The 12,494-nt window shown below is 57.3% G+C and overlaps 1 protein-coding gene across 1 annotated transcript; it reads right to left on the reverse strand.

Annotated features, from left to right (window-relative positions):
* Positions 1 to 8,648: 8,648 nt before the first annotated feature.
* On the reverse strand, positions 8,649 to 11,970 carry FAM43B (family with sequence similarity 43 member B). The gene has a single exon (XM_025278812.3). It carries the CDS (start codon positions 10,741 to 10,743, stop codon positions 9,772 to 9,774), a length of 972 nt encoding a protein of 323 aa, XP_025134597.2. The 5' UTR covers positions 10,744 to 11,970; the 3' UTR covers positions 8,649 to 9,771.
* Between the last annotated feature and the right edge of the window lie 524 nt (positions 11,971 to 12,494).

Here is a 12,494-nt window from a genome sequence, read left to right on the forward strand (position 1 = left end):
GGCCTGTGGGATCTGAGAGCACAGGTGTGATAATACCACGAGAAGCGGATGCCTCCAGCCCGCTCTTTCCTGCTCCTTCCTGCCCCTGCTTTAGGGCTTCAGAGGCAGCTTGGGCTGTAAGGGTCTTCCGGGGCCTCCCCGGCCACCCCTCTAGTTGCAGACTGATTGAAACCAGCCATCCCTCAAGGTTTCTCTGGGGGGAGGTGCGTGTGTAGCTTATTTTCTGGGCTCTAGAAGCTGCTTCCGTGTCACGTCACTCTCCCCTTCAGGGAATCCCTGCAGATGTCTACTTTAAACCTCCTTTGCTGTGGTCTGTGTCCATCTCCTTGGCTGTGGGCTTCTCTCCCCACATAGGAGCCCTTCAGCCTGGATGTTGCGGAGTGGCCTCCCTCCAACTTGCTCGTCCTGGCGTCAGGAAGGAAGCACCCTGCCGCTTGTGGGGCGCTTGATGCTTTTCAAAGCCCTCTCATGCCATATCCCACTTGAATGGCCCCTTACAATAGTCCTCTGCGGCAGGAACGGCTGGGAGTGTTGCCTCTGTGTTACAGAGAAAATGGGGGTGCAGTCAAGTGACTTGTCTGTGTCCCACAATGAGTAACAGGCATTTCCAGGCCTTTGACTCCAAAGATCAACCTGCTGAGACCTCACGCTATCGTCAGAGATGCCCCCTCCCCGGTGGTCCAGTGGTTAAGGCTCCAAGCTTCCACTGCAGGGAATGCAGGTTCGATCCCTCATAGGGCGACTAAGATCTCACAATCTCACAAACCGCACAGTGTGGCCAAAAAAAATAGGAAAGGAACTTCCACCATTGAAAGTCCCCTGGGAGACTGGGTTAATCAGCCAGTCTGATGAGCCAACTCCCCAGTTTCAAGAGAGCAGCCCAGGGTTTGTTCGTGATCTGGGGTGACCATCCTGGGCTGTACTGATTAGCCTTGAGCTCCAGTGTTTGAATGAAAGCCAGAGACTGGTGAGACTGAGAGCAGCGGCACGTGGAGTCAGGGTCAGACACGTGCTGATTGGAGGTGTGGAGGGACAGGTGCTGTGAGCAGGGAAGGCGGCTGCTCCAGGGAGAGGGGCCTGGGAAGGTGCGCGCGGGGCAGTCCGGATGGACGACCCGGTGACCTGAGAGGGAAAGAGCCGGGACCATTTGGATCCTGTGAGCCGGCTGGATGTCTCTCAGTCGGGCATCATGGCGGACCCTGCAGCTCTTCAACAATCCCGTTTCCAGAGCTGCTGACCTGATGAGAACTGAGAACAGCTGTCAGGGCCAGAGCCATCTCAGATGCAACAGCCGAAGGCCCAGCTCACGCTGGCTTAGGCGAAAAGTAAACCTCAGTGGCTCCAGGCTTGTTGGGAAAGACCCTGATGATGGGGAAGACTGAAGGCAAAAGCAGAAGAGGGCGACAGAGGACGAGGTGGCTTGATGGCATCACTGACTCAATGGACTTGAGTCTGAGCACACTCCCGGAGACAGGGAAAGGCAGGAACCGTGAGTGCTGTAGTCCACGGCGTCGCAGAGACTCAGACATGACTTGGCGACTGAATAACATCGACAACAATTGGCTCAAGGCACTGAAACTCCAGGGGCAGACCTGGGCGGGTCTGGTGAGATCCAGGGCCTCAAACAAATGCCGAGGGGCTTGTGGCCCACTCTGCTTTTCCCTGCTGGCCTCTCTGCCTCTCTCTCTCTCCTCATGGTGGCAAGATAGCTGCCAGGACCACCAGACATTCTCCCTACCTCTCAGCAGCTCCAGCAGAAAGTGAGCATTTCTCTTCCCACGAGTTTCCAACGGAAGTCCCAGGACGAAGTTCTGGTGGCTCTGACCATGTCATATGCTCATCCCAGGACCAATCTCTGGGGCTAAGGATACGGGACATTCTGATGGGTCAGGCCTGGATCACACATCCTTCTCTGGAGCCCACGTGTGTGAAGTCAAACTCCACCTGAATCCCAGGGACCAGAAGCAGAGAATGATGGTTTTACCAGAAGCATCAGGGCAGTGGGTCTCAAGAGCACGTTAGTCCAGGTAAGCCATGTGCTGCAATAAACACTCCAACATGCCGGCAGCTAACACAATACAATTTCATTTCTTGCTCCCATTGGTGTCAGGGCTGGGGCTCTGCTTTTTATGCTCATCCAGGGACCCAGGCTGGTGGAGGCTCTGTCATCTTCAACACTTAGCTTCCAAGGACAGCCTGGGTTGATGATATCCAACAGGTTGGCCGGAGAATAAAGCATTTTGTTTGGTCCAGGCCCCAGGAGAGGTGCTCATCTATTGTACTGGCCACAGCTTAGTCACATAACCACATCTCAGCGCCGGGGAGAAAGGGGAGCAGTCTGTACCTTAAAAGAGGTGAGAGAGTCATTTCCTAGACAGGTTGATAGGAAATCTAGGCGTCCCCAAGGAGAGAGGGGTCTCCAAATGGAGAAAATAGCCTGCAAGTGTCAGACATTTTTATCTCTCTTAAGCGGCAGGAGGAAACAAACTAGCAATATTTTTTTCCTTCTCTATACAAATTTAAAGGGAGATTTCTCTTAAAATACTGTGTTGCCATAATGACACCTGGTTTCACCTGATGTTAGCTATTCTTGAGCCTAGAGATAACCAATGCCTTTTTCTTATGGAAACGTTTGTCTTAAGCTATGCTAATGTACTATGCCTTTACCCCAAACTCTGTCTCCAAGTCGGTTCCACCTCTTGGCCCAGAACCTACTTGACAAACCAGTATGTTATACTCAGATATTGTTCCCCTAATCTATGTAAATGAAACTATTTGTATAGTGGTCTGCCCTTCTTTAAGATTCAAGTTAATCATTTTATGGCCCAGGATAAACCATTTGGTGCCAAGATTATCCCAAAATGCATCTTATGGGCGAGGGGCCTGGTGCCATTCTGAATTTTAAGACATTCCTTTCTTTCATTAACAGACTGCTAGTGACTATATAACATCCAGCTGAAGACTAGCAGGGGGGTACTCTTTCTGCCCCCTTCTGATGCCTATGTCAGAAGCTTTCTCTATCTCCTTTACACTTTAATAAAACTTTATTACACAAAAGCTCTGAGCGATCAAGCCTCGTCTCTGGCCCCGGATTAAATTCTTCTCCTCCGGGGGCCAAGAATCCCGGTGTATTCGCGTGATTCAACAACAACTTTTCAGAGGCGTGAGTGAATCCCGGGCAGGCAAAAACAAGACCCACCTGTGCTTTCTGGCACAGTCCAAGTCCTTCAGCCTTTGTCCCCAGCATGCAGCAGGACCGGCCCAATCTTCCCGGCTGAGGTCTCCTTTATGAAGGCTGGATCCACCTGCCCCCTTCATCCCTCGCCTATCCAACCTCCTTTGCGCTCTTAAATTGCGTGGTGAGGAGGCTTTTTTATCCTGGATCAGCTGCCAAACCCATAGATTCTCTGCGGACAGGCGGGCAGTAGAACAAAGGGACAGAGAGAACGGTTTTGATTTAGAGACTCCTCAGATCCACATGTCGGCCCCTTCAATCCTTTTCAGCTACCTTTACTGGTCCCCTAAGCCAGCAGCACCATCCTCTGCTCCATGATTGCAGGTGTGCGAACTCACTTCAGTCATGTCCGACTCTTTGTGACCCCGTGGGCTGTATAACCCGCCATGGGGTTCTCCAGGCAAGAATACTGGAGCGGGTTGCTGTGCCTTCCTCCAGGGGATCTTTCTGACCCAGGGCTCGAACCCATGTCTCAATGCCTCCTGCATTGGTAGGTGGGCTCTTTACCACTAGCTGCCACCTGGGAAGCCCTCCTCTGCCCCACAGCCCATAGCTAAGGGCAGATAGGAGCTGGAGGGAAGTTGACCCATCATCACAAAGGACTGGCTTCCCAGCTTTCTGAAGACCTTAACTGGGAAGACTATGTGCAAACACTGCCCCTGGCAGCAGCTAATCATTCATTCATTCATTCTTTGACCTCTGACGTGCTCACTTGCACCTGGCATTGTGCCGGGCGCTCAGGCAAGAAGGAGATGCAAAAGCATAAGATATTAGATCTAATCTAGCATTAAGGCAGTCACGCTCATGTGGCTGAACAACTGGAGATGAAAATAAGACAAGCTGAAGCTGAATCTTCTACCTTGATTTAGAGATGATGCCACCCCAGGGCACGAACAAGCGGCATATTTAGGGCTTCAGGGACCTGATCTCCTCATCCCAGGGTTGTCAGTAAGGACAGCGTCAGGTGAAAATGATAATAGTCAACACAAGAGCAGTAGTTACAACCTTTTGTGTGCATTGGGCACTGTGCTAAATTATTCAAACGTGCAAAGCTTTCATTCTCCCAACAACTGTATAAAATCTAGAACTCACCCACCCCTGTTTTTGCAGATGGAAAATCAAGGCGCCGAAAGCTTTCGGAAACCTGCTCCAGGTTATAAAGCCAGCATCAAGTGGCAGCTCTTGGACCGGCAGTCGGGTCCATCCTACGCGGAAGCCCGGTCCGACCGCCTGTGTTAAATTGGAGACGGCATCTGTCTGGATGATCTTCCGGCTGCCCAGACTGCGAAGCCGGAGGGTGGCTGGTGTCTGCCAGGAGCCGCTCTGTATTGTGAGTGGCAGCCCTCTGCCAGGGCTGGACTAGACCCGAGAGCGAGAAGGCCCCAACTTGGGGCTTTGGAGCTCAGAGCGGACCCCAGGGACAGGGGCTGCAGTCTCTTCCACTGGCCTCATCTCTTGGGCCACGGTTTTCCTCCCCAAGAATAGCCATCCCTCTGAGCAGGGCATCTGAGGATAGCTCCCCTTCAGCCTCCCCAGGCAGAAGCCTGGCAGAAGGAACGCTCCTCCACCCACTTGGTTTCCTATCCCGTGATGGCTCTTCCGTCTGGCTTATTCATTCACGTATTCATTCAACAAGTTAATATTGAGCCTCACTCTCTGCTCTGTGGTGGTCAAGGTACTGAAGTTCAGTTCAGTTCGGTCGCTCAGTCGTGTCTGACTCTTTGCAACCCCATGGACTGCAGCAAGGCAGGCCTCCCTGTCCATCACCAACTCCCGGAGTTCACCCAAACTCATGTCCATTGAGTCGGTGATGCCATCCACCCATCTCATCCTCTGTCATCCCCTTCTCCTCCTGCCTTCAATCTTTCCCAGCATCAGGGTCTTTTCAAATGAGTCAGCTCTTCACATCAGGTGGCCAAACTATTGGAATTTCAGCTTCAACACCAGTCCTTCCAATGAATATTCAGAACTGATCTCCTTTAGGATGAACTGGTTGGATCTCCTTGCAGTCCAAGGGACTCTTAAGAGTCTTCTCCAACACCACAGTTCAAAAGCATCAATTCTTCAGGGTTCAACTTTCTTTACAGTCCAACTCTCACATCCATACATGACCACTGGGAAAACCATAGCCTTGACTAGATGGATCTTTGTTGGCAAAGTAATGTCTCTGCTTTTCAATATGCTGTCTGGGTTGATCATAACTTTCCTGCCAAGGAGTACTGAAGGGGGTGGAGAAACGAATACAAATCTAGGAAGCAGTATGAGAGGTGAGACGCTTCCATACAAACAGGAACCCGAGGTGTTACCTGATGAGGACCATGAGAACAGCACAGGCCCTGTTTTGCGTGAGGCCGAGAGGAGAGGTGGCCCTGGATCTGGCAGGAATGGAGCAGGGCTGTGCATTAGGAAAAGTTCCGAGGAGGTGGGATTGGGCCTGTGAGAGGGTAGGACTGAACACATGCGGCCAAAGGAAAGGACATTCAAGGTGGTGAGAATGGCAGGGCCTGGGCCTGGACGTTGGTGCACACGGCGAGGTCTGGGGACCTGGGAGCACGTCTGTGTAAGAAGGGGAGGAACAGGAGTCAGGACAGCATGGGTGGCTGGAGCTTTGAGCTGGGCCCAGTCACTCCAGTCATGGCCCAGCCCCTCCCGAGTGGGGTCAGGAGAGCAGGAGGTAAGGCCCCAGAGGTCCCGGGGAGAGGCTGGGCCCTCTGGGACATGCTGCCTGAGTTGTCCCTGGCTGTGTGTTGTTTCTGGAAAGCCCTCCATAGCCATGTTCACATCCCAGCATTACTTCTCAGGCCCAGGTGGTTAAGACTCCATGCTTCCAATGCAGCGGACACAGGTTCCATCCCTGGTTGAGGAACTAAGATCCCACATGCTGTGTGCTATGGCCAACCTCCATCCCCACCCCCCAAAAAAGAAAAATCTGTAGGGTTCCATGAACTTGGGCAAACTCTGGGAGATGGTGAGAGACAGGGAAACCTGACGTGCTACAGTCCACGGGGCAGCAAAGAGTCGGACATGATGTGGTGACGTAGGCTCCCATTATTCAACTGGAACCCCATAAACCCCAAAGGGAAAACAGAGAAGACGTTCCAGTTACAGCAGGTTGGGGCGCCCTCCTCATTCCATCTCCCCATCACTCCCCACAGCAGCTTCTGGGGCACACCTGGGAAACCCAGAACTCAGAGAATGCTCCCATTTTTATTTTACAGGTGGGGAAAAAGATGCCGGAAACGAGACACAGGGGCGCTGGATGGCTTGCTCAACGGTTCAGGGATCTTCTTGAGCTTGCGTCTAAGCTCAGGGGATAAAGGCAAAGTCAATGCAGAGAAGGAGGGGGTGTTTCCCAGGCTGGATCTCCCTCCCTTGGGAGCAATGGGGCCTGGGGCCTGGGGGGCTAGAGCTGCCCCCAACACCCCCTCTGTGGGCTGGTGGCCGTTGACACTGTACTGGCCAGCTTGTAGCTTATCTCATCCTCAGCTGGGAGAGGGAAGGTGGACCAGGGCCTTCCTCCGTCACACACAATGAGAATGGAGGTGTGGGAGCTCCCTGGTGGTCTAGTGGTTAGGATTCCGTGCTTTCACTGCCTTGGCCCGGGTTCAATCCCTGGTTGAGGGGAGCTGAGACGTCACAAGCCATGCAGTGTGGCAAAGAGAGAGAGAGAAATAAAAACAGCTTATAATCACCATTGCCAGGGATGAGTGGAGTAGGGGTCGGGGGATGGGACTAAACATCCTAACCTAAACAGAAGAATCCTGTGGGGGAAATAGGAAAAGATCCTAATGCTGGGAAAGATTAAGGGCAGGAGGAGAAGGGGAGACAGGGAATGAGATGGTTGGATGGCATCACCCACTCAACAGATGTGAGGTGGAGCAGACTCCGGGAGACGGTGAAGGACAGGGAGGCCTGGCGTGCTGGGGGGCCTTGGGGTCTCAGAGACTCAGACATGACTTAGTGACTGAACAGCAGCCAACAGGTACAATGGTGCTTCTTCACATGGGCATTGTCTTATTTGCCAAAGCTTTTCCACAGACGTGATTCTGTTTCATTCTTACAATCAGACTGTGAAGTAGGAATCAGCCCCCTCCTGCTTTACCATTGATAAAGGCGGGGCCCAGAGAGGCTGAATGAGTTACCCAGCATCACACAGCTGGAAGGAGGCAAAGACGGTCCTTTCAGTCTGGTCCTGTAACTCCAGATCTAGAGAACACAGCATGAGCGAGGGAACGAAGGCAGTCGTGTGTGTGTGTGTTTGTGTGTGTGTGTGTCTGTCTATATTTTGGGAGGCTGCCAGAGACAAAAGGAGGAGCAGAGGCTAAGGTTGGGAGCCTGCTTGTGAATTATTACCTTGCAACTGTTCCTTTAATTATGTGCATTTCACTTGAGAATGTACGGGGGAGGGACTCCGGGACTGCTAGGACTTAGCTCAGTGTCTGTCCCAAGGCAGGCGTTCAGTAAATTTCTGCTGCACACATCTGATTAAAGAGGGTGTGCATACGACCTTGTTTCTGGGTGAGATTGCCTCCAACACCAGAGGCTGCCTTGCAGCCCATCCTCCGCTCCCTCATCTTCCTTTTTCTCCTTATGGGGAGAAACCCCAGCAAATCCTCAGCTGTATGGATAAGAGGGAAGCAATGAACATGCAGTGAGTGGCAGCGGGCCCCTGTCTCTCCCCAAACGTGTGATGAAGTCAAGCCCAGCTTGCCCCTTCAAAGTCCCCTGACCCTGCCTGCGCCCCGCCAAGCTGAAGTGACAGGGGTGCCCTCTGTCCCAGCAGCAGCGGGACACAGTACTGTCCTGACGGCGGGTGACTGCAGAGGCCGCTTGTCTCGGCTCTGGACAAGCCTGGGATCAGTGCCCAGCTCAGCACAGAAATAAAGAAGATATCCAAGCTCAGGACTCAGGCTGTCCTAGAGGTCTGGCTAGACCTCTCCAGCTCCTCTGAAAGCAAACGGAATTGCTCACCCCTCCCTTTTACATCCCCAAGGAGACCCAGCAAATACCATTTGCCTAGACACACACACACACACACACACACACACGAATCTTCTCAAAGATACATGCCTCATGAGAAGGCCCCAGCCCCCTGCCCCCTCCCTGCCCAAATGCTCCAGAGACACTTGCGTTTGGTGCCCAGGCAGACAGACATTCTGGGAGGCCGAGACAGACAGCTGACACCCCTCCCAGGCTTAGCCCATGTGATTTGCAGGCCAAGGCACCTGCTACTGTCTCCTCTCCTGACATGAAGGGAACAGTGTCCTGGCAGCAACTCCCTTGTCCCCCGCACTCCTGAGAGTTGGCTCCAGTGCTACAGGGAATGCTTTCTGGGACCTCTCCTGCCCTTCAAGGGTCTGATGATCATCTTTTCACCGTCAGCAGGCCCTGGCATCAAGCACAATACGAGTGGTGACAGGCTGAAAAAGCAGGAATGGTTTATTTACAATGATGATTTGGTGACACATAGATCTTTGGGCTTTTAGTGACCTTGTTAAAAGACACGTGGGCAGGGGCCCGCTCCCCCGGTGGGGTCACCGCACTCTCTGGCCTCATCTTGCTGTGAGAACCCAGGTGCTGTCAGGACCCTCCAGCTCTGACAAGCCTTGGCTTGGGGACATCTCTCCCCTGTCCATTTGCTGGGTGGTCAGTGCCTCAAACACCTGCCAGATGCCCTCTTACCTCCCTTGGAGGCCATGTCTTGGTCCTAGTGTGGGGCACCGAGCGGGGACCCACACACATTTGTATGCAGAAAGACAGGGTGGGTAAGGAGTCCTGCGGGTGCCAGGACACAGGCTTGGGCAGCGGCCTGATGCAAAGAGCTGTTCCTGGGCCGTCTGTTGTTGGGGGTGGTAGGAACATCCCCGTTTTCTCCACAGGCAGAGCAGCAAAGTCCCAGAAGTCCTCCAAGGGGTGGAGAGGCCAGGCGTATAGGCTGGGCACTCTTCCTTGTGTGGATTGGCAGTAGACTCAGATGCCACCTGGGGCCTGGCCTCAGCTCTCCGGGGCCACTATTCTTCCCGCTGTAAGAATGCCTGCCTAGGGCTGGTCTCCCCAGGAAGGCTAGCTTGGCTACAGGCAGACCCACTGTCTCCCCTGGGGGCCAAGATCCAAGGCCACCCTCCTGGTTTTCTGGAAGAGTCTCCTCCCCAAGCCCCCTTCTCTAGAGAGGATGTTTGGGGAGGTAGGGCGTGGCCTATGGGCAAAGCAACTTGGTGTTAAGCATCGGGGGCAATTCCACAGTGGAGGGCGCCGGCAGGCTCTGGGGGTGGGGGGCGAACACGGAATACTGCTGCTCCCCCAGCTCGCCGCCCCGCATACTCAAGGGCATGTCAGGCGTCACCCTGAGCCAGGATGAGGCGCGGGGCGGACAGCCACAGAGACCACGAGGGAGGCAAGGGCGGGGTGGGGGGACCACGGGGGAGCCGTAGCGGGCAGGGCCGAGGCCGGAGGCTCTACATCAGGCCGGCCGGGTCTGGGGCCGCGAGGCCTGTCCATCACCCCCGCCCGCGCCCCCCCCACCTCGCCTCCGGCTCTCAGCGCGCCTGGCCCGCTCGCTCCCGGGGGCCGGCCTTCCACCGGCGGGGCTGCGAGGGCGGCGGAGGCGCCGGGGCGGCCCGCAGGCTGCACGTCCTCAGCTCGCGGGCCAGGCTGAGCACCTCCGGCCGCTCGCGCGTCCCCGCGTCCTCGTCCTGGTCCTCGTCCTCCTCCTGGATGCTGCTGAGGCGCGGCGCCCCGCGGCCGCGCTCGGCGGCGGGGGGCGGCCGGTAGGCGCACTTGGCGTTGAGGAGCCGGCGCAGCGGGGCGCGGGGCAGCGAGGCGGCGGGGGCGCCCCCGGCGCGGAGGTGCTGCTGGCGCACGTGGCGCGCGTCGCTCTGGCGCTGCAGGCGCTTGAAGTCGGTGAAGGCCGCCAGAGCGGTCTGGCGGAGCAGGCGGGCCAGGGCGCGCGCCTTGTGCGCCCGCGCCAGCAGCACGGCGTGGCAGCGCAGCACCACGGCCTTGTGGCGCGCCTGGTGGCGGTAGACCCAGGCGAAGACGCGCGGGTGGCGCGCGTCCGCCGCGCAGTAGGTGATGCGCGGCAGCAGGTAGGCGTGCGCCGGCCGGCGGCCCCCGGGGCCCCCTGAGCTGCTGCGCTCGCACGGCTGCATGCGGAGGCCGTGCGGCCCCAGCGTCAGCTTCATCTTGGTGCCCCCGCCCGGCCCGCAGCGCGCCCAGATCTTGCCCACGGCGTCGTCGGTGCAGCCGTCGCCCTTGGCGTGCAGGGTGACGGCGTTGCCCAGGTACCACACGGTGTAGGTCGGGTCCTCCTTGTTGAGTTCCACTTTCTGGCGCCGGCTGCGGAACACGCGGCCCAGGCGCTCCAGCGGCCAGTCGGGCAGCAGATCCGGGCAGGAGCGCAGGAAGCTGGAGAGCAGCGACGTGTAGGCGAGGCCCGGACTCAGGCTCTTGGCCTTGCGCTTGGCGTCGTCCTCCACCAGCACGAATTTGTTACGCCTCCAGGGCAGCATCGCGGCGGCGGCGGCGGCCCGAGGGGCTGGGGGCGCCGGGAGCTCGCGGGCGGCCGGCCCAGCGGCCGGGGGAGGGGAGCGCGCCCAGAAGCCCGCGGCCCAGGGCGGCGCCGGGGACAATCGGTGCCCGCAGATGCCCAGTGCCAGGCAGGGCTGGCTGGCTTCGCAGATGCCCGGTGCTCAGCCGGGCTGACAGCCGAGATGCCCGGGCGACGGCCCCGAGCGTCCGGGAACAGCTTCCCCCGGGAGTCGCTCCAAGCCGTCCGGGAAGCCAGGAGGGGCAGGGGCTGGGCGGGGTGGAGACGCGCCCCTCCAGATCCGAATAGGGGGGCACCCCGCGGTTCCTGCCACCCCTGCGGCGGCAGGGAGGTCGCCGGAGCCGGGGCTGGAGGCTGGCTGCTCAGAGGGGTAGACCGAGAGCCGCGACTGCGGTGGGGACTCCTCCAGGCTTCGCGGCTCCACCTCCCCCGGCTGCCTACATCACCGGGCGGGACCGCTAGATCTCTCGTCCCCTCCTCTGTCTCCTCCCCCCGCGCCAGCTAGCGGGGCTCTTCGCCCGAGACCCAGCACAGGCGCGGTGGATCGGGTTTAATCATTATTGTCGGAGATCAAGGAGCAGGAAGCTCTTGAAATCGACCCAAGGGCTTTGCCAGTGCAAGTTTCCCAGGTCGCCCTGGTGGTCTCTCAGCCCCTCCGGGAGGGTTCGGTACCCCCCTCCGCTTTCTCGGATGCCCACTGCCCCTCACCCTCAGCTCCTGCCTCCCTGCATCTCTGACCGTGAGTTGGGGGGGTTCCTCCCGGGGCCGGCCTGGCTCCCTTCATCTTCTATCTGCACAGCAGAAAGCCAGCCGAGGTGGCCGAGCAGTGCAGTGGAAAAGTACTGTCTCTCGGTGAAGCTTTCTCTCCCGGGTTCCTCCAAGGTCGTGGGCCAGCCCGGCGCGCCGGAGCTGGGAGACCAGTCCCCCCCCGCTGCAGCGGCTGGTAGTGGCCCTCGCCCGGACTAACGCCGGAGGGTACGCTTTGCGGGTGGGGAACCTTCCAGAGCCGACCGGGATCTGTGGGGGAATTGCAGATTAAAAGCTCCTTTGGCCAAAGGGCAGCCTCTGGACCCTCCCAGGATTGAACAGATTACACTGCGGTTTGTGACACCTCTCCTGCTCCCACCACCTGGGCGGGGCGGGGGACGTTGCATTCATGACCTCTTTATCTCAGGATAGCCTAGCCTCAGCTAAGCAACTTGCCCAAGGTCACAGGGTTGATAGGAGGTGGAACTAGAGTTCCGCTCAGGCTTGACTGACCCTTGTGGGGGTCCTCACTCTTCTTTGAGTTCATCATATACTGGGTATGGATGGGGGGTGTTCTATCCTGCCCTGAGACCCTCCAGTGGGGGCTCTTACTAGGGAGGGGGCTCTCCTGCACTGGGAAAGAGGCAGTGGTCCCTGGGCGTGGGGCCACATCTCCCCCTTTCCAAGATTTGTTAAACCACAACAAACTCCCTAGAACCCCAGGACTGCTCCGATGGGGGTCCAGGAGTCTCCCACACCCCCAAGGAGCCCACCCCCAAGCCCTTTCTGTGGCTTTAGAACAGGTCATTTGGGGAGTCTTCCAGGCCAGGAATGAGCCCAGAGCTTTGGGCTAGGCCCGGTCACACCAGGTGACCTCCCAGAGTGGGGACATTGGGAAGATGATATGTCCAACAGCCTGGCAACATACATCCGGGGCCAGCCGGCTGGGCTCAGCATCCTCAGGGG

Source organism: Bubalus bubalis, chromosome 2 (assembly GCF_019923935.1).
Source record: "Bubalus bubalis isolate 160015118507 breed Murrah chromosome 2, NDDB_SH_1, whole genome shotgun sequence".
NCBI classification, from domain to species: domain Eukaryota; kingdom Metazoa; phylum Chordata; class Mammalia; order Artiodactyla; family Bovidae; genus Bubalus; species Bubalus bubalis.

What these genes read in the sequence shown, in the direction of transcription:
- FAM43B (XM_025278812.3), bottom strand. Translation starts at nt 10,743, where the DNA reads ATGCTGCCCTGGAGGCGTAACAAATTCGTGCTGGTGGAGGACGACGCC.